Here is a 21,264-nt window from a genome sequence, read left to right as displayed (position 1 = left end):
CAGAGAGAGGGTGGGGACAGAGGATCTGAAGTGGAGGTAGAACTCACAAACTGTGAGAACATGATCTGAGCCGAAAGTCAGATGCTTAACCAACTGAGCCACCCAGGCACCCCTCCTTGTAGTTTTTAAAATTTCTGTAATATCATCAGGAACAGTTGTACTTTTGTTTGAGTTCATTTCAGTGGTAAATTTGAAGTGGCTTTTTGAAATGTGTATGTGTGCAACAGAGGGTTTTATATTTTATGCCATATTGTGAAATGCAGATAATTTGAAAAGAGGATGATTCTTATACTGCTATCTGCAAGAATGGTTGTTTTTTTCTTTGTAGGATAAAAATGGATTGGAAATAAAAATCCCAGGTGACTGTAACAAAAGCTTAGGTTAATTATTATGAGCCAAATTGTCAAACTTCACCCATGCTTAGTGTAAAACACGGTAATGATTTCATCGTAGGATTTTATATTTTTGTCATCTGAAATTCTGATCAGTAAGGAAGTGGTTGTCCCTGATGTCATATTGAAAACCATTCATCTAATCAGTATATTTTGAGATCTGTTTTTTGTCAGCTGATATATTAGACATTGAGAATATAACAGAGCAACATAAACATCCCTGTTTTCTTGGAGCTCACGTTCCAGTGGGGGAAACAGATAATATAAAATATGTTATTGTATGTTTAAAGGTATAAATATTAAGGAAAAAACTAAAGCAAAGAAGGAGACTAGGAAATGTTTGAGAGTTTGCAATTTGAGATTAGAGTGGTTATAAAAGGTCTCTCTGAGAAGGTAACATTTAAGCAAAGATTTGAAGAAGGTGAATGAGCGATGCATGTGGGTATCTAGGGAAAAGCATGTTGGACACAAATAATAGCAGGTGCAAAGGCCTTAGGTGGGATTTGTTTGGCATGTCGTAGACACTGATTCAGGAGGTCAGTGTGGCTGGAATGGGATGAACAATGGGGAAATTTCAGCTTGCTATATTCCATCTTGCCTCCAGGCCTTCCTTCCTTAGCTTGAGTTTAGAAGATACCAGGAAAGGAGTCTTATTGGCTCAGTTTACTATTGGCTAACCTTGGACAAATTACTGCAATCAAATACATGAGATACCCTGATTGGCTACTTCTACTAGAATCAAATGGTTTAGAGAAGAAGATATCATAGGAGAATGGGAATCATGATTATGGCCAGGTAGAACAATGTGTCTACTGCATCACCCAGTAAATATTTGTTGAATGAATTAAAGCTTATTACTTTTTTTTTTTTTTTTTTTTTTTTTAAATAATGTGGCTATTAGGGGATGGTGGACCCAGGAGAGAAGATTAGTACTACACTGAAAAGAGAATTTGGTGAGGAAGCTCTCAACTCCTTACAGAAATCCAGTGCAGAAAAGAGAGAATTAGAGGAACAGTTGCACAAACTCTTCAGCCAGGAACATCTAGTGGTAAGAAATGGTGGTTCCCGTGAAGGATTTTAGCCTCACGGATTAGTGAAAATTCCTTAAAAGTTCACCTGGAAATCTGATAGGTAAAACCTGTATATTTGAAATACATATTCATAGAAACAAATTATAGATCTTCACTGTGAATAGATTTCTGCTTAAACTTTTATAGCCCAACTTTAGGTCAGTTACATTTATTAGAATACACTTTTTTCCTCTTAGTTTTTCTTTAGACTAGATGTGAGCCAACGTGACACTGAACACACCCATCCATCCGGAAACCTTTTTAAAAAATTTACATAAATTTAGCTCTTTTGAGAGTACGTTTACATTTTAAACTACGTTATTCAGAGTTTTTCTGGTTGATAACCATTTAAGTCTTATGTTTTGTCTACGTACCCTTTGTGATTTAAAAAAATCACCTTATAAAGTATATGTGTACTGGTAATAAGGAAAAAGAGTTTCTTTTTTGCTGGCTTTTGTTTGAATTGCTTTGTTTTCTTTCTAGAATTAGGATTTCTTATTTATTTACGTTCAGTCTTTTGGGGTCACGTTTGTGTTAGATGGCTAGATCCAAATCTTTCCCTATATTAATAGCTTAAGTATTAGTCTTTACTAAATTTACTTATAGATCTTCTTTTTTAAACTAAAAAAATCTTTGTATGTCTGAAACTATAATCACAGAAATTATATATATATATAAAATATACTTATATATAATCACAGAAAAATACTTATAGAGCCTTTAAAAAAGTCATATGGCCCAAATAAGACTATTCTCAGATTATGAAATTAGAGTCTGAAGAGTTGAGGGTTTTGTGAATTTTAAAGCTGACCTTGAGAATACTTATCCTAGGAAATTTAAAACAAGCATGTGGAATGTTACATGAAAGTTTCTATGATACTTACATTTCACTTGTGAAAGGTGAAATAAGGAGTCACTTATTATCAAGGGGTTTTAAAATGGAGCTGAGAGGCCTTTAGGGAGGTGGGACTTACGTACTTCCTCACCAGGTGGAGCCCTGATCTTTTAAACTGGGCTAAACCGCAAATACTCCAAAGACTACACAAACACCTGCAACTTGCTACAAAAGGGACTTGCTTAGTGATAGCCTTAGCAACCAATTATGTTCACTCAAGATTAGTTTTCTGCAGCAACGCCAATCAAAATTCTTTGAAAACAACTTATACAAGCATTTTCTTTCCATCTTAAAAACCTCTGACTTTGCTCCCTAGTGGGACGCTGGGTTGCTACCCACATCTCTGTACCCAGAATTGCAGTTCTCTGATAATAAATAAATGCTTAATTATTGCCTCCTGACAGTTTTAGGTTGGCACTTTTTTCTTACTGTAGTAAAAAATACATGACATATAATTTACCATCTTAACTTTGTAATGTACAGTTAATTATATGCACACTGCTTTGTAATAGGATATTTACATTTCCGATGTAGCAGGCATCTGCTCCGCCCATTCGTGTTTGACTGTACACCTTTTTTGTCTGCTTCCTTTTAAAAATAGATATATAAAGGATATGTCGATGATCCTCGAAACACTGATAATGCATGGATGGAGACAGAAGCTGTGAACTACCATGATGAAACAGGTAAACTTGTGTTTATTAAACTGACTTGATAAGAGGCACTCTGGTATTTGCGGAATGTTCTCATCAAAGAGCAATTTCCTTTTCTTTCTTTTTTTTTTTTTAAAGTTTATTTATTCTGAGAGAGAGCGTGAGCAAGCAGGAGAGGGACAGAGAGAGAGGTGGAGAGAGAATCCCAAGCAGGCTCTGTGCTGTCAGCAAACCATGAGATCATGACCAGAGCCAACACCGAGAGTCGGCTGCTTAACTGAGCCACCCAGGTGCCTTTCTTCTTTTAGAAAGAGCATGCAAGCAGGGGGAGAGGGGAAGAGAAAGAAAGAGAGAGGGGATCTCAAGCAGGCTTCATGCTCAGCGTGGAGCCCAATGACGGGCTCAGTCCTTCGACTCTGGGATCATGACCTGAACTGAAATCAAGAGTTGGCTCCTCGACTGAGCCTTCCAGGTGCCGTAGCATTTGCTTTTTTAAAAGCTCTTGATAAGCATTGCCAAATTGTCCTACAGAAATAGTCTATTTACATTCCCAACAGTGATTAAGAGCTTTATTTTTAATTTTTTTTGATAATTATAAAGATTTTAATAAATATATTTATTTGTAAATATAAATATTTTCATTTACGATTTCTGGTTTGGTGTCATGGTTATTTATTTGGGGGGTGGCACGGGGGGAAGGGGCAGAGGGAGAGGGAGAAAGAGACTCCCAAGCAGGCTCCAAGTTATATGCCCAGAGCCTGATGCAGAGCTGGATCCCATGTTGTCTGTGCTATCAGTGAACCATGAGATCATGACCTGAGCTGAAACCAAGAGTCAGACACTTACCTGACTGAGCTACTCAGGCACCCCCATGCTTATTTTAGAGTTTTAATTTTTTTTTAACATTTATTTATTTTTGAGACAGAGCATGAACGGGGGAGGGGCAGAGAGAGAGGGAGACACAGAATCGGAAGCAGGCTCCAGGCTCTGAGCCATCAGCCCAGAGCCTGACGCGGGGCTCGAACTCACGGACCGTGAGATCGTGACCTGAGCTGAGGTCGGATGCTTAACCGACTGAGCCACCCAGGCGCCCCCCACCCCATGCTTATTTTAGAAAGGTCCACTTAAGAGTGTAAAATGAATTGCCAATAATTGTTTTTCTTTTTTTTTACATTTAAATCTCCAATCCCTCTAGAACTTGTTTTGATGTAAGTTTCATACTCATTTAATACGAACTGTTTTTTTTTTTTTTAAAGCTAAAGCCAATATTCTTACTTTTTAAAGAGAAAAGCTTCCTTACTGGTGCCTCTACTTAAAATTTAGCAATGTGGTTAAAATTTGGGCATTTGGAAAATTTGGAACCTTCTAGTTATTAATTCCCTGGGGCACCTAATACAATAATGATTTAAATTGTTTTTAGTAAGAATACTTGAAGCTACAGAGTTATGTTGAAAAGGACATAAATAAATGAATTACTTTCTCTTGGTGATGTTGTGCTTTGGCAATAGGTGAGATAATGGATAACCTTACCCTAGAAGCTGGAGATGATGCTGGAAAAGTGAAATGGGTGGACATCAGTGATCAACTCCAGCTTTATGCCAGTCACTCTCAATTCATCAAACTTGTGGCAGAGAAACGAGATGCACACTGGAGTGAGAACTCTGATGCTGAGTGTCGCGGGTTGTAGCCTCATCTCTGTGTCAGCCAAGTGCAGAAGATCACGTGGTGAAAAGAAGGCGGTACCACAGAGCTCATAGGATAGATAAGGGGGGCAGGCACGGTCACTTGGAAATTATTTCATTCACTTTCAAAACTGTTTGCATTTAGAAGGTTTTAATCAGAATAAAATTAGTAAATATGATGAAATGCAACACATAATTTTTCTGCTTTCCAGTCAGAAGAAATATAAACAACATATTTTTTATGTATTCTATTTAAGCATGGTTTAAACCAAATCGAAACAGCTGATGCTCTTTGAAGAACCATAACCTGAATAAAGATAAATTTAGGGTCAGCCATTACTTCTGCCTTCCATGTTAGTTCTTTCTTTTCTTTTTTTCCTGTTGATCTAGGGTCTGAAGGATGTTCCTGGCATAAATATCAGGCTCCTTTAGGAGAACACTGCCAGTGTCTAACCTGTCTTTAAATTATTTGCTTTATGTGATGTTGTTGAAGCTGATTTAAAAAATGAAAACCTTGTTTTGACTTCAGAATTACCAGTTTATTGAGGAAATTGATCTTGTTAATAAAGATCAATATCAATAAACAGCTCGTGTTCTCATTTTTTAAAAATTCTGAATTTAAAAATATGTCCTGGAAATTAGTAATTTAAATTGATGTATTTATTTCACTCTATTGTAACTGTATGTATCATAAATAAAGTAAAAATACATGTTCAGGGGCACCTGGGTGGCTCAGTTGGTTGTGTCCAACTTTTAATTTTGGCTCAGGTCATGATCCCAGGGTTGTGAGATCGAGCCCCATGTTGGGCTCCACACTCACCATGGAGCCTGCTTGGGATATTCATTCTCTCTCTCTCTCTTCCTCTGCCTCTCTCCTCCACCCATGCTTTCTCTAAGAAGTAAAATAAAAATAAAAATAGATGTTCAGAAAGGATTGAAATGAGAGAGGGAAGCCTTTGAGAGTTAAACATATTATTTGTTAGGAAGGGAATAAGGATTGGAATAGGTTTTTGAGAGGCCCACCGTTAACATAATAATTCCCAGAGAAAGGAAAGAGTTGTTGACGTTCTAGATACTTAGGGAAGAAGAATGAAAATAATACTTGTCTTAGTGGACATGTGTATTACATCCTGGCTAAGATATTTATTGAGAAAATCCCATGATATTTACTCCTGTCAACCTTGAGTAGGGACCATCATAATTCCGTCTTCATTCTAGTTGGGTTACAGATGGGGCATCTGAAGAAAAGGAGGTGTAAGGGATAGAGACATGGTGGTTTCCTTTTCTTCACATATTTGAAAAAGGTATTAGGCTTATTCTGTAGCTTGAGAACAGAACTTGGGCTAATGTAAATCAGAAGTCCCCTCAACCCCTGCTAATTTAGTGTCAAAGCTACTTTTACTTTGGTGGTAAACCTGAACTAAACTGACAGGAAGCTTTTTCCTCATTAGTGCGACTTAAGGTTTGCTGAGAAACATTAGAATGTTTGATTTCCAGATACTGTTTCAGACCCCTCTGGAAGAATTACAAGGTTTAAGTATGGTATTAATTTTCTAAAATCCATAAAATCCTGGTCCCTGGTATGTAATAAGGGAGTTGTGCTTGACCAGGATGACCCGCTCACTAGCTGAGGGGTAGGATGGCCTTCTCCCAGAATCAGAGTTGAATTCTACTTTTACTGTTTGGCAGGAAGAGACTGCTTTTTCCTGGCACTGAATAGAATTTTTAAAGCTGCTTACAAAAGCTCTTGAGAAAGTTTGAGCAATTCCCTGAAGGTCAACATTTACTTACATCTAATAGTGTTGAAACATTTAAATTGACATTAGAAAAGATAGTAGGTAATATTTTATTTAAAGAATGATTAAAGCACATGGTCTATTGATAATGAATTCTTCATGGCATTTTAGAGTTTTCTCTGGAACATTTCTAAAGTATGCAAAATTATAAAATAGAAGTAATCTTCTGATAAGTGTTATAAATATCCAGCATCATCTATAATAAGAAAAACCATATTAAAATTTTAGTTGAAGACCTTTCTGGAGGAATATTTGCTCCTATATCACTAGGTGATATTGATGCCATATTTGCTTTTCTTATATTTTAGGTGTAAGGAAGAATACTCTCTGAATACTTTTTATCTAAAAATATTTTACTATTTAGTAAAATAGTAATAACAGATACCATTTACTGAGTATCTACATTATATCATACAATCCTCACAACAATCCTCTGAAGTTAGGTGGTATTATTTCCATTTCACAGGTGAAAATGATCCTTCTAAAGATTTTCCCAAGGTTATTCAGTAAGGGACAGAGCTGGGATTTGAATCCAGGTCTGCCAGGTTCTGAAACTTATTCTGTATCGTATTCCCTACTAAGGTCATGAAGCTTTGATGATTTGTTGTGTTAAGTCTGCAGTTTGGAAGATTATTTATTATTTAAGCAGTACTCACGTTAACAGTAACACACTTAATGGTTTATGACTTGACTTTAAGGTCACAGCTGATTTAATTAGCATCACTGTAACTGCATAATTTGAACCCAAAGAGAATTTACTTGATAATATCTGAACCTAAGGATATGTGGTGGCAATTCGGTGTTTGTCTTGCCAGCATTTCAGACTCAAATGGAAGCATATGCTAAACTTGCATAGTAAGAACATAACAATCTAAAACCTGAATATTTGGCACTTGAAAATTCCAACCACTTTTAGAAGCTAAATGCTATATTTTCTTACAGTATAAGAAACGGTGATTGGTATTATTTTCTAACATATTTGTGAGGTTTTAATAAACTGATTTAAAAATACATCATTTGAAGGAAGCATTTATAATTTAAGTAGGCTAATTACTGCTTTCATCAGTACACCTTTCATCATGCTATTAATTTATCAATATGGATGTGACCTGAGACTATTAAACTCCTAAGATAAAAAAAAAATTAAATATATAGTAGTACTTGAAAGATATTTGGAGATTTTACTAACCTTAGTATATAACTTCTGACATAGGAGGGAGAGAATTATCTCTGCCAAAATAAACAATACAGATTACAGTTATTATATGAAGGTATTCTTGCCATGATTTCTTCTTTGCTTCCACTCACATCTCCCATCTTATGGTTATTTTATTGCTGATGGGTTAGTATTCATACAATCATGTGTATTGGCAGATAGAAAATAACATGATCCTGTTACATCTTAAATGCTGATAAATTGAATCCTCAACTGGGTTTTTCTGCAACAAAGCACTTCCCTTCTCCCACTTGGCCTTTGATGGCCTGATAAGAGCATTTGAAGTGGTAAGAAATACTAAGTAAGCATTTGGGGGCAATGAAATGTATAAGGAGGAAAACGGGTGAAATCCAATTTCTTTCTCAAAATTGAGACTCAGAATATTTTGACTCATTAGCTTCTCTCAAGGTAGATTAACATTAATTTATATATAATTAATAATTTTGATTGACAATTCAGATTGGAATATATCTATCTTTTGTATGTATTTTCAATTAGCAATAATCGTGCCTTGGATAAACCTCATTGGCTATGATACACCCACTGCACAAAGCTTATCTTTTGTATATATTTTAAAGTGAGAACAAACTTGGATGAGAGTCAAAGAAGTCTCAAGATTTGTAGCCTCTCCATCGAGCAAGCTGATGCTTTGGTGTTAGGGAGATGTTTTGCCTTGCCTTGAAATGAGGCCATTTCTAGATTTGGTAGTTTCACAGCAGACTTTTCTGCTTACTATGAATTGTCCATAAAACAAAAACAAGCTTGAGGAAAAATTTATTGTTTGAAATTTCTTAACATTGCATATACTTCGTAGGCTGAAATTTTGTCAAATACCATGGCATTATGAAAATACCTTTTTAGACCTGCAGAAATTCTGATCTAAATTGTTTAGAGTTTATAACTCAGGAGCTCTAATTTGGGTAAGTCAGTTGGGTTTGATTCTGCCATATATTTTTATAGTTGAGGAGAGTTATTCTTACCTTTTCTGATCTTAAATGTCACTTGTTTTTATCAATATAATCATAGAAATAAAGTCTTACCCCAAAGAAGCCCTAAAAGATAAAAAAATAAAGACATTACCCTCAGTCCATTAAATAGGTTTATACTTTATAATAACTTAAAAATTAATATGAGGGGCGCCTGGGTGGCTCAGTTGGTTAAGCGTCACACTTCCGCTTAGATCATGATCTCGTGGTTTGTGAGTCTGAGCCCCGCATCCGGCTCTGTGCTGACAGCTCAGAGCCTGGAACCTGCTTCAGATTCTGTGTCTCCCCTCTCTCTGCCCCTCCAGTGCTCATGCTTTGTCTCTCTGTGTCTCTCAATAATAAATAAACATTAAAATTAAAATTAATATGAACTTACCTCAAGTTCGTTCAGAATAGAAGTGATTAACTGAAAGAAGAAAAATCGATCAATGCTAGTGCTGTTAATGGGCTTATTTTTTAAACATATTTGTAACTTAGCACACATATAAGCTAGAAGATTTTCTATATGAAAATTTGTTTTTATTGAAAAATGAATTCCATTTTATTTAGAGGTTTATTTACATGATATAAGATTTTAAAATGAATGTGCAATATCTAGATTTAAATTCCCTTAATTCACAGAAATATCTTATTGTAATTCTATTTACTGTATCTGAAGAATAAAAACTTGAACAGTTAAGAAACTCACTGTGTACATATCCATGCAAGTGCTAGGTTTCTTGAAGTATGAAAATTCCCTATGTGAATGATACTTGACCCAAAATTTTAGGACAACTATAAATACTTGGCTTCAAGAGTTTGTTTACACAAGCGGTGTCACTGGAAAAGTATTGCTTTGCAGCTTCCATGGGTCCTTCTGTCGTAACAGACTGGCAGCTTGCTCAAGGAATTGACCAGTGAAAGAAAGTGAATCCCTTCGTATTTGTAGAGCTGTCCATCCCGGTGTGTATGCAAGAATATGTAAGTCAAACACTGTCCCAATGTTTGCTTAGGCAAGAACAATACCTGAGGTGGTGTTTGTTTCTTAAGGGTGACTCTTCCAAGTTTCTGACTTAACTAGGATTCCTGGGAGAATCCTGGGCTATGAAGGTATGACAGGTCTAGAAGTTATTCTGTCAGAATTCTTTCCAGGATATAGGTTGTGGCCAAGAGTACTTCTAAAAATTTTCCAAAAAAGAAAGTATAAATAGGTATTAAGTGTCCAGATCTGGTAATGTGAATGAGTCCTGTATCTGAGGAGTATATTTGCACTGGAAGAGACCCGGGAGGTAAACCGATACCTTTACCCAGGGTCACACAGCTAATTTAATTGTAAAAGAGATTTAAATCAAGAGAGAAATTAGAATCTAAGAGAGGTTTGAATCTAGGCTTTCCAACCACAGGCCAGTGCTCTTTCTGCAGGTTTTGATATAAAGGTGAACTTGCCAATTTTGTAATCGTTAATGATTAATCATTGAAGGCAGTTTCCTAAAACATTTTTCGTTAGAAATATGCTAGAGTTTTTATTGTCTGCCATTTGGAAATGGACTATAACATTGCTTAAACAGAGTGGATTATGGGAAGAGCACTAGCACTTGAACTCAAGAGACTTAGGTTCTTATTGATTAGACTCAGAAGCTTGTTTGGTCTCAAGTTTCTGGGACACTTAAATATTCCTCAAGATGGTTGGCTTTAAATAGTCTCAAATCCTGAAAAATTTTATCTCCGGCAGACGAATGATTTAGGCCTAAGTTTCTGACATTTTTACAAAATACTGCCATGTCCCTGATTCTAAGATACACCAATTGTAAAATGTACCATTTTAAATGATAGTATTTTAAAGAAAAAAGAAATCTTAGAATAAATGTATCTGTTGTGAGATGTGTCTTGATTTCAGAAAATGGAATTTTCCAGTGTTATCTTTTGTAACTCCACTCAAGTATTTCTCCTCTGTTTTCATGAACTAATATTCTGAATAACTTACTGTATCAATAAAGGGCCTTATTAAAAAATTGAATTGTGTGCCTTTCATCCAAAAAAAAAGCAGCATTATCTATTGGAACTTAGCTTTGATAATCTTTAATGTATAATGTGTTTATGCTAATGCTTCATTAGTGAAGAAATAAGTCTTTTTCATTTCTCCAAAAGGAATTTATTCTGTAAGTCTAAGTCTTTTGACTCTTCACTTTCACCCTCATCAGTGATGGAAAAGGTTGTTTTGTCAATTTATAGTTTGTATGAATTGAATAATGAATGTAGCACTGTTTGTTTGTAGAATGTAGAAATGAACTGAGATTGTTTTTTGACTTTGAATTTAATAGCTGTGATTTATTTTGTTTCCAAATGAATTAGACTAATAAAGACAAATTTTTATGATGAGCTGGACTATCTTATAAAGGGAGTTGAATGTAATATGTCTATGAACTTTATAGATTAACAGGGCAGATATATTTACCGTTATAAGATCATTAAGTGTCAGGACCTAGAATAAAGGAAATGCAGTTAAATAATCAGGGAGTTGTAATTCAGCATTTTAACTATCTTTTCTATGTTATACATTTTATATTACCTTGATTAATGAACACATGCTTTTTAGAATTCTTAGATTTCTAAAATTATGGCATTAAGATTCATATTTACTAATATTTTAAGTACCCATCCTCCCTTCAAACCTATATTTCTGGAAGCATATAGTCCACATTTTCTTTCGTGGTCTCCAAACATAGCAGGGACTTCTCGGAAAGATCATTAAACTTAGGCTCACTGGGTTGGAGCAAAGACTGTATTTTAGGATCACTTCCTTATGAAAGAAATACTTTAATAATGTCATTCCCTATCATTGTAATAGTATCATTTAAAAATTTAGTAACAGTATGCTATAATATATACAACATATTTTTTGGTTTGTGACTAAGTCAATCTCGTCATGTAATTTTCCCTCCATTCAGCAAAATCCTGTAAAAAATGAAATCCTTTTATAACACGATCATAACCTTAAATCTAGTTCAAAGGATTCTAGGACAGATTCCATTTCAATTAGAATGAATTTTTCTCTCATTAATGGCAGATGTAAGCATAAGGTTTTAGAGGTAAAATGGGCTTTATAAATAATTCACTGTTTTATACTTTCTTAAAGGAAACTTTAAGTATAATTACCTGATTTGGATAATAAGGAAAAGGAAAAGGTATTGGAATCTACAAAAAAAGAAGGAAAACAAGTGAAGTGTGAATAAAACAATTTTGTTTTAGCTTTTTTCCTAATTTACTTACCCTTCCATCCATCCATCCATCCATCCAATATTTATTGAACAATTATATGCTCTCAACGAGCCCACCTTCTACTTGGTGGAGCTTAGATTCTAATGGATTTTAAATCATCTTTTTTTCTCTCTCAAGACATATGCTTCTTTTGCTTTATTAGTCAAATCTAAAGCCAAAAGGAATCTGTTTGATGTGTTTGATAATTCTTGCAAATTCACCACCAGTTTGTCTACAGTAGTTGATTCTTTGCTTGCTTTTTAATACTACTCTGCCATCTGGTGGAAGGAAGAGTTTCCACTTCAAATGCTAGGGATTCTTTACTGCCACACAGATTTACATAAGATGTTAACAGAGACTCTTATATTCTAATTATAAACCAAAACTTCAGAATTTTTCATTAATTTGAAAAAAATATTTCTGGATTTCAGCCAAAACAACAACAGCAGCAGCAACACCACCACTACCACAAAAGGGAAACAATGCCCCCGCCCCTTGACTAAAACCAAAATGATTAGCAATTAATGATAAATGCAAGTAGTCAGAAATTTAGTGGCTAGGATTCAAGTAGGATACGTGAAAACATTAAAGGGAAAGACTTCCACTGAGGACCTCAACTTTAGTGACAAATTTCCAAAAGCCTACTTAAAGTTGAGAAACAGTTTGAAGTTAAATACAAGCAAAAGGAAGGTGCTTATTACATTTAGATATAACACTATGCAAAATCATGTTTATTTTAAAAATAGGTGGTAGACAAGAAGCCAAGCCAGATGCTATTTTAAAATGTGTGTGAATTTTTCACAGCATCATTGCTTAAATACTGTCCAAATTTAACATGTCTCCAATCTGTGTTGCAACCTCATTGTACTGATCATTCTTCTCCCAAACTGCCATGTCCTCAGGTCCCTCAGATACATTTGCTGTTCCCTCTGCCTGCAGTGCGCGCCCCCCCACCCCCCATCCCTCATGATCTGGCTCAGGTAATGTCTCCTCTGTGAATGAAGTCTTTGACCCACAGCCTAAGCCAACTTTGTATTTGCACCTAGAAGTACTTATCAAAATACATTTTTACATTTATGAATCTTTTTCTCATCAGACTGTGAACTTAGCTCATCATTTTTGTATTTCTAGCACTCACTATAGACCCTATCATGCAGTACACACTCAGTAAATATCAATTGAATGCTATCTGTCTGTACAAATGTAAGTATTACATATAAAGTGAAGGAAATTCTATTTGTATATTTAGCACTGTTCTGGGCTTTATTAAAAGATGTCCAAGAATCCAGACATTAGGAGAGGTTGGAGAGGATCCAGCAGAAAGAGCAAAATAATTATACTGTTTGACCTGTGGGAGAAAGAGAGCTGAAAAAACAAAAACTTTTTAGAAAAAAGTAAGTAGCAAGATGACTTAGAAAAAGAACAGGTATTATAGAAAGAGTTTAGTATATCCTTCATGAAGTGCAACTAGGCTCATCACAGTCAAAGAAAATTCAGTATAAACACCTTTTTGATGGCAAGTATAGAAGGACATTGAAAGAAGTCACCAAAAATTTTGGGGAAAATTTGCTAGCTCCTTGTCACACTCCACCGCAGGCTATGCGGGGAGAGGGTGTGAATAGCTCGTGCCTGGCAACATGTGAAAGCCCCAAATTTTAAATTTAATAACTATCATCTAACTAATAAGTGGTTTTTTAATGTTTGTTTGTTTGTTTGTTTGCAATTTGAGACTCCCCAAACCCATGTTTACCAAGGGCAGTTGTGGAGGTGGGGGAAACAGGATCTGAGGAAAAAATGATGGTCCTTGTGGCGGGTAAAAACCAAGTCTCTGAAAAAAAGAGATATGATGCCAGTCATTTCAGACAACTGTAAACTTTTAAAATGATGAACATGTCATTTGAAAAAAACAACTAGAAGTTTACCTGTCCACTGGAACTTCCTCCAGATGGTTCAAGCTTGTAAAACAGCACCGGCAACAAGGTAAAGCAACATATGGCAAGACATTATTTATTACAAAGAGATTTGATGAGAATAGGTAACAAGCCACTATTGAGCGTTACGCTGGTCAGTGGTGTACCTTCACTTCTGAAATGAAAAGCAGTTGTGTATCCAATGGGGAAAGGTTGAATTAATTTTGTCCAGTGATTTAGAAGGTGTACTTTTAGCTTTTAAACTTATTTCCAAATGACGTTTTTATTTACATTTCTTAAGAGTAATTACATGTTGCATGCCTCTTTATCTTCGAATCAGCAATGATCTCAATTTCATTCTCAGCATTTAGAAGTTCAAAGTGAAGAGCATGTAGAAATGTAAATTTAAATTTGGAATCCCCAAACACAAAGTTTGAAAGCTCCCTCACTTTGAAAGCTCCTTTGTTAAAAAATGTGCAGGAAAGAGGATTTCTTGTCTACTTGGTGTCCTCCGTATTCAGACTGTAATCGACACAGATCACACTCAGAGATCTCATTTGTATAGATGTGGAAGGCACGGGTATAGTCAGCATGAGATGGTTTGGGGTAAAGGCATTATAATGAAACCCAATTCAAACTACATAACTAAGACCCAGGTCACTGTGGAATTTGAGTTCTAGCTTCCTAAATTTATTTGAGAACTTCCGATTTTCCACTTAGGACTCTTATGTGCTTTAGAAACATTTTTATTATATTTGCACTACTCTGAGGTAGTTCTTATGACTCATTTTACAGACTGGGAAGTCATGGGTTAGTTCCTTGCTCAAGGTCACGTGGTTTACAGATGCTATGTGGAACTGAGATTTGTGCTGAGACCACTGGGCTGAGGAACAGTGATAAATTCCTGATTCTATAACTTCCTTGGACTCTACCTTTCTCTTTTGTGAAAGGAAAAGATACAGGATATGCCTCCTAGCCCAGAAATACTATCTCTAGAATGGAAATGGAGTGGAAAATGGAGGCGATGTACTCACAGGGATGGGCAGAGCAGCGGCAGTGCTCAAAAGGCCAGCCAAGAGGAGAACTTTCATTCTGAAGGAAGAGTCTGGAATTAAAGGGTTAGAAGATTTTTAGTTTTTCTAAGTCCCATTCCTGTCGTAAATAGGCTGCTTAGTTAGAGGTATTGCAATAGTGGTCAGGCTAAATTATGCCTCAATTCAGGTTTTGTAAGCCTAGAACAGAGCTTTAAAAAACTTTGGATGCCTTTAGACAAGACATGCATTCTCTGGCTCATAACATTGCATACACTTCATACACTTCCTTATAATCTCATAGTTCAACATACTTGTTTGGCCCCTGAAGTTATTTGAATTTGCAGTCTCTACCCACCAATCTCCAACACCACTGTTGCGTCATGCTTAGTATTGGGGACATATCACCAGTGGCTCAAATGAGATTTTTTTTTTTTTATAATATACACATAAATCCACCTTAAGCTTCTACCCCCATGAGACTTACTAGACCTTTACATAGCCTGGATGCTGTTACTGACAATTATAATTTCTCAAGGAGAAAATGATATGGGAAAAATCTTGTAAGGCAAATGGGTTGGTAGAGAATAGCACAATATGAGTGGATTCAATAAAACAAGTAAATCAGTGTGGTCTTTACTGGCCAGTAGATTCTGAAAGCAAACATTTTTATGGTCTTAAATCACATTTAATTCAAATTAACTTACCGTATGAATTTCAAACCCAACCACTGTACTCTGGAATTAAATTTTGAAAGAAAAATCAAACCCATCATGTTCTCATTAAGATTTGTCCCCAGCATCGGAAACAAGGTATATCTCTTTATAAAAGTCACTAATATAAAAGTCAACTAATTTAGATGTATTTTAAACTCAACTATGACTTACCTTCATCCTATTTTACTTTGCCTGAATTTGGGCAACTTACCTCCCTTTTCCTTCTTTTTCACGTTTCTCCTTTATGTTTTTCTTCCTTTTGGATCCAAACCCTTGAATTTTTTTGTGTGATAAGTGGGCCTATTAGATATCATTAAATTACCCAACACAAGAATATCTTAACAGTCTTCTACTCAGTGCAATAGAATCAGTCCAAATTATATTGTATGTCTTTGTAATTACCTTTGCTTCAAATGGCCCTCAGAGCAATGAATTCAAGGAACAGTGTGATCTTCTAGAATCTGTATGCCCATCTAGTATTTAAGCCATATTACTAATACCTTTATGGTCATGGGCAATATGAGTCACAAGGTTTAAAGCTAAACTGAATAACTGGTTGCAGACTAAGAACTCCAACTCCTCAGGTATCTCACACAGAGAGAGGCTTAAAGACTGATTACTGAGAAAATAACTTCATCTCCTCAGTTGGGATCAGAGCAACATCTTTATCACAAATAATCCACAATTAAAAATTGTGGCTACCAAGAATATTACAGTGTTTCTACAATATATCATCTAGGGCAGCTATACATAAGGGAGACTTAATGGACAGAAAAATTAAAGGCTCTAGAACTTTCTATTTTAAATACCATTTATTATTTCAAAATGAACTTACTTTCAAAGAAAACATTTTAAATAAACAGGTAGTGTCTTTAGAATTAAAATCATTTTGGGGCACCTGGATGGCTTAGTCAGTTAAATGTCTAACTTTAGCTCAGGTCATGATCTCACAGTTCCTGAGTTTGAGCCTTGCCATTGGGCTCTGCACTGATAGTGTGGAGCCTGCTTTGGATTCTTCGTCTCCCTCTTTCTCTGCTCTTCCCCTGCTTTTTTGCTCTCTCTCAAAAATAAATATTAAAAAAATAATTAAAATCACTTTTCACTATTCTAAAATGTTTAAAAATGGCAATTTAGGTCTAATCACCTCCAAATATAATTTCACCATTCCTGACAAATTCACAAATTTACAATTGTTATTGGTTAAGACCTCATGACATTTCTTTGCAGCTACACATAAGAACGTTTTGAATTTTGGAATAAGTTCTAAAATTATTTCCCTAGTTGGAAAAATTATAAATACTTATATTTCGATTAATCAAACTGAACTTAATTATTTTGAAATGACATGGTGTGATATGTCTAAGAACAAGTGACTCAGAGCTAAGAAAAGACATAAATAAAATTTTGAGGTTAATCAGAGAAAATTTTTCTGATAAAAAGCATACTCTTCCATAAGTTCCTTCAGATGAAATTCCTTGAGGTACCTTGTCTCAGTGACTATCAAGGCTCTTAACAACAACAACAGCAACACATTTTTGATTATTTGAAAAAATAACAAAAGGCAATTGCATTGATATCTTTCATTTCAGATAGGAAAATATGTTAAAAAATTAAAAAAAATAAAACATAAATAAAATAATAAAAATAATTTATTTCCTTATAGATATTGTAAGTAGAATATAGAAGTTGACAGTTTCTTTTACTGCCTTGTTTCAGACCTTAGGAAAAACTCTATTATGGTATCTTTTATTATTTTTGTAACCTAGCCCGTACTGTATTAACAGTTACCAAAAACGAGTCCTAATGAAAACACAAAGTTTCTCTTATGACACAATTTCTTGCTATAAAATTGCAGTAGTAATATTTATCTCTGACTACACTGAACATTAAGACACTTCAGAGCTTTCTGTCTGTGTTGTCTTTACCCTTATTTTGAGTATATGAGACACACAAAAAATTTGCAGGACCTCCACTTCCCCGAACACACACGGACAGCTGCACAAGAGCTAGAACCATTTGTACCAAGCAGTGCATAATCATCCACATTTTAAACTGAATTTGGTAAACAGCACTTGGATTTATTTTTTTCTGTTTGAAGTTACATTATGACAAAGGACATTAAAAAGCATCTACCATTTAATAACTGAATATTTGTTTCCCACAGGAAACATCTCTCCCAACCATACTCCTGCCTTTTTTTTTTTTTTTTAAAGTAGTAGGGTCTAGGGAAGCACAATTATAATTTGGTTTGAAGTGTGAGCCTTGAGTTGGTCTTTCACATATAGCTGTTTAAATAAATGACTGGAAATAAACTTGAGTAAGCATTTGGATTTTTATTAGGATATTAAGATACTGAAAATAATGCACATTAATGACAAAAGAGCATTATTCCACTTTCTTGAAGTGTACATGATATTATGAACAAAACGAATGTAGTATTTTCTTCAAGTTTCATAATTAGGAAGTATCTCACAAACAGATGTAGAAAGTGTTCACAAACAGCATACAGGATTTTGCATATGTAGACTTTATTTTAAAGTTTAATTCCAAAGTTAATGTTAAATGCTTAGTGCATACACTGTCAGCAAGCCATTACTCTTATTGTGATCTCACACATGCAAAAGTTTTGCTAAATATAAATCTACAAGTATCATGGATGCATATATTTTCAGGAGTGGTCAGGACAGAGAAGGATGCTGGAATGTTAGAATTCTTTCAAATCTTAATTCAAAACAGGAGATTTTCATCTATGTCTTCTGTAAAAAACAAAAACAAAACAAAACACATTTTTAGAAAACAGCCAGAGTTGTAATATAAACAAACAATGATAGAACTGGGGGATTAGAGAAACTATCTAATAAGACTTATAGGATAGTTCTCAAACCTGATAGGGCATTAGTGCCACCTATGAAGCTTTTATTTATTCATTTTAAAGTTTACTTATTTATTTTGAGAGAGAGAGAGAAAGGGAGGGATGGAGGGAGGGAGGTGGGGAGGGGCAGAGAGAGAGGGAGAGAGAGAGAGAATCCCAAGCAGGTTTTGCACTGTCAGCATGGAGCCCAACATGGGGCTAGAACCCATGAACTGCAAGATCAGGACCTGAGCTGAAACCAAGAGTCAGACGCTTAACCAAATGAGCCACCCAGGCACCCCATCTGTGAAACTTTTAAAAAGATACCATATGGCTTCACTTATATGTGGAATCTAAAAAACAAAAAGAACAAACAAAAAGCAGAAACTGATGGCTGCCAGAGGGGAGGGCATGGGGAGATGGGCAAAATGGGTGCAGTGGGAGGTACAGGCCTCCAGTTATGGAATAAGATACAAGCATAAAAGGCAGAGCGTAGAGAATATAGTCAGTGGTATTATAATAGCGTTTTATGGTGACAGACAGTACCTATACTTGTAGTGATTACAACATAACGTATAGACTTGTTGAATCACTGTACTGTACACCTAAAATTAATGTAACATTGTGGGTCAACTATACTTCAAGTAAAAAAAGATATACTCTCAGGCCTTACCCCTGACCTCCTGAATCAGAATCTCCAGACGTGGGCCAATGGCATGTATACATCTAGAAACTCCATTGGTAGTTCTAAATGTAAGGTTGAGAAGCACCAATAGAGACCTAGCCAAGAAATGCCAAGTATACTAACCTATAAAGGTTGCTAAGATATAACAGAAATAAATAGAAGTATAGGGTCAGTTAAATCAAATTTCCAACCAAGTAATTGTAAAAGAACTTATTGCCACACCTATGGACGAGAGAACATCCTTTAGGGGGTATAAGATCACTCCTACCGGTATGGCCCACCCTCACTCAAGCATTGTTGAACAAATAGTTAAACAGATTAACTTGAAGCATACCAAATGACTACACTGTCTGGGACACCAGGTGATTTTCCTGCTCAGTGTAAGTCTTACACAAGAGTAGGAAAGATTATGAACTTTGGTACATTTCCTTTGAACACAGGCTTCATTTGTAAAATGAATATTTTAGTCTCATTATTTATAAATTTACTTACTGTTGTGCTCACACTTTTTGCCTTCTTTTCATTGTTTGGATAAGAGATGTCCTTCCTTGACTTTAGGCTAATCCTCTGCCTATGCCCAGGATCTCTTCTGGCCTCAGAAATTCTCCCCCTAATTTTACTCTTTTGTTTTTCTTTCTTCTTCTTTTTTTAATTAAAAAATTTTTAAAAATTAGGCTCTGCAACATAGGGCTTGAACTCACAACTCTGAGATAAAGAGTGGCATGCCCTACTAAGCCAACCAGACAGCCGTGTTTTTCTCATATCCTTAATCTTTCCTTTTTTACTGGACCCTTCCCATGAACATGCAAATATGCTGCATAGCCAGCGTTGAGAACAGTGCATGGCACTATGGGGACCATCAGTAAACACTTGTTGAATGAATGAATGAATGAATGAATGAATGCTCAAGCTTATTTTATTCCCAGAAATGCTTCCCTCAACTTTAAACCCCTTTTTAGTTCTTTCCTGTCTTCAAGCAGCCACTCTTTACCCTTTCTCATCTATTGTTTCTCAACCTATGGAATCTGGCCTCCATCTCTACTGTTCCATCAAGGTTGCTCTTACTAAGGTCACCCAGGATACCCTTATTTCTACGTAAAAGGACCGTTCTTAGTTTTTTATCTTACTTGACGTCTCAGCAGTATTTGGCACTGTGATCTCTTCTTCCTCTTCAAATACCTCCTTTGAAATGGCACAATCCTGTTTTCTTCCTTCCTTTCAGGAGACTTCTCATTGTCCTTCATGAACTCCTTCTTTCTCCTCTATCCATTATTCTTGGTTCCTTGGTGTTCAACCCTAGACCTTTTCCCACGTGGCTCAACACATTTTTGTGGGGGAATTAATTCCCTTCCATAGCGTTAATTACTTTCCGTATGCTTGTAATCCTCAACTATGTACTTACATTCCAAAATGTTGCCTTGAAAAGCTGACCCATGTATTCATGTATCTACTGTTCATTGTCTCCCAAGTACTTAAAAGTTCACATCATAAACGGAAGTTATCATCTTCCCAAAATCGGCTTCTGTGCTTGTGTTTTCTGTCTCTGTTCCTCTGTCTCTTTGCCTGGCCTGAGCCCAGAACCTGGGTGTCATATTTCCCTTTGTCTCTATCTCTCAACTGTCTGTTCCCTGCCCCCACATATTTCCTAGCAAATACTTATTATTTCTATATTATATACACCTTGAATATGCTTATATTCTTGAATATATCATGTTTATATTTTTAAATATTATCTTGAGTGTGTTTCTTTTTCTTTTTCCCCACTGTAACTGCTCTAGTTCAAGTTCTAATCAACTATGCCTGGATTTACCACAGGCAAATCAGCCAGTTCTCTGGCTTCTCCACCATGTAACCAAAAGAATCTTTCTTAAGTACAAATCCAGTGAAACCACTCCCTTGTTTAAAACACTTTGGTGATCCTCCAGTACTTTTAGGATAATGTCTTTAACCGGCTCAGTAGGACCTGCATGATCTGACTCGTTTGCCTATGAGTCTCAGTTGGAGGGTTTTTCTCAAGATTAATGTGGAATGGTATGTCATGAACACCAAATAAACATTACTCCTCTACCTTTCAATTAAACCCCACTTTTACCCAGAAGGAAAATGAGACTTGCTGAGGTTAAGTGGTATGCCCTAACTCACAT

General features: G+C 35.6%; 2 protein-coding genes and 1 pseudogene across 7 annotated transcripts in view; 1 reads left to right on the top strand and 2 right to left on the bottom strand.

Moving 5' to 3' along the window:
• The window catches only part of NUDT9 (nudix hydrolase 9), a 39,675-nt gene extending 34,251 nt beyond the window's left edge, over nucleotides 1-5,424 (top strand). For all 5 annotated transcript variants that reach the window (XM_042935943.1, XM_042935944.1, XM_042935945.1 and 2 more), the window contains 3 exons: nucleotides 1,294-1,440; nucleotides 2,959-3,043; nucleotides 4,519-5,424. In XM_042935943.1, the coding sequence (XP_042791877.1) occupies nucleotides 1,294-1,440; nucleotides 2,959-3,043; nucleotides 4,519-4,697 (411 nt within the window). In that variant the 3' untranslated portion in view covers nucleotides 4,698-5,424. The remainder of the gene's footprint in view (nucleotides 1-1,293; nucleotides 1,441-2,958; nucleotides 3,044-4,518) is intronic.
• A 2,681-nt stretch (nucleotides 5,425-8,105) lies between these two features.
• On the bottom strand, nucleotides 8,106-8,259 carry LOC122218724 (annotated as a pseudogene).
• A 9,535-nt stretch (nucleotides 8,260-17,794) lies between these two features.
• The window catches only part of SPARCL1 (SPARC like 1), a 49,684-nt gene continuing 46,214 nt past the window's right edge, over nucleotides 17,795-21,264 (bottom strand). For both annotated transcript variants that reach the window (XM_042935940.1, XM_042935941.1), the window contains one exon: nucleotides 17,795-18,340. In XM_042935940.1, coding sequence (XP_042791874.1) covers nucleotides 18,312-18,340 — 29 coding nt within the window. In that variant the 3' untranslated portion in view covers nucleotides 17,795-18,311. The remainder of the gene's footprint in view (nucleotides 18,341-21,264) is intronic.

This window comes from Panthera leo, chromosome B1 (genome assembly GCF_018350215.1).
Source record: "Panthera leo isolate Ple1 chromosome B1, P.leo_Ple1_pat1.1, whole genome shotgun sequence".
In the NCBI taxonomy this organism is placed as follows: Eukaryota; Metazoa; Chordata; class Mammalia; order Carnivora; family Felidae; genus Panthera; species Panthera leo.
Note: the sequence above shows the minus strand (reverse complement) of the source record. Positions and strands in the feature narration are given on the sequence as shown.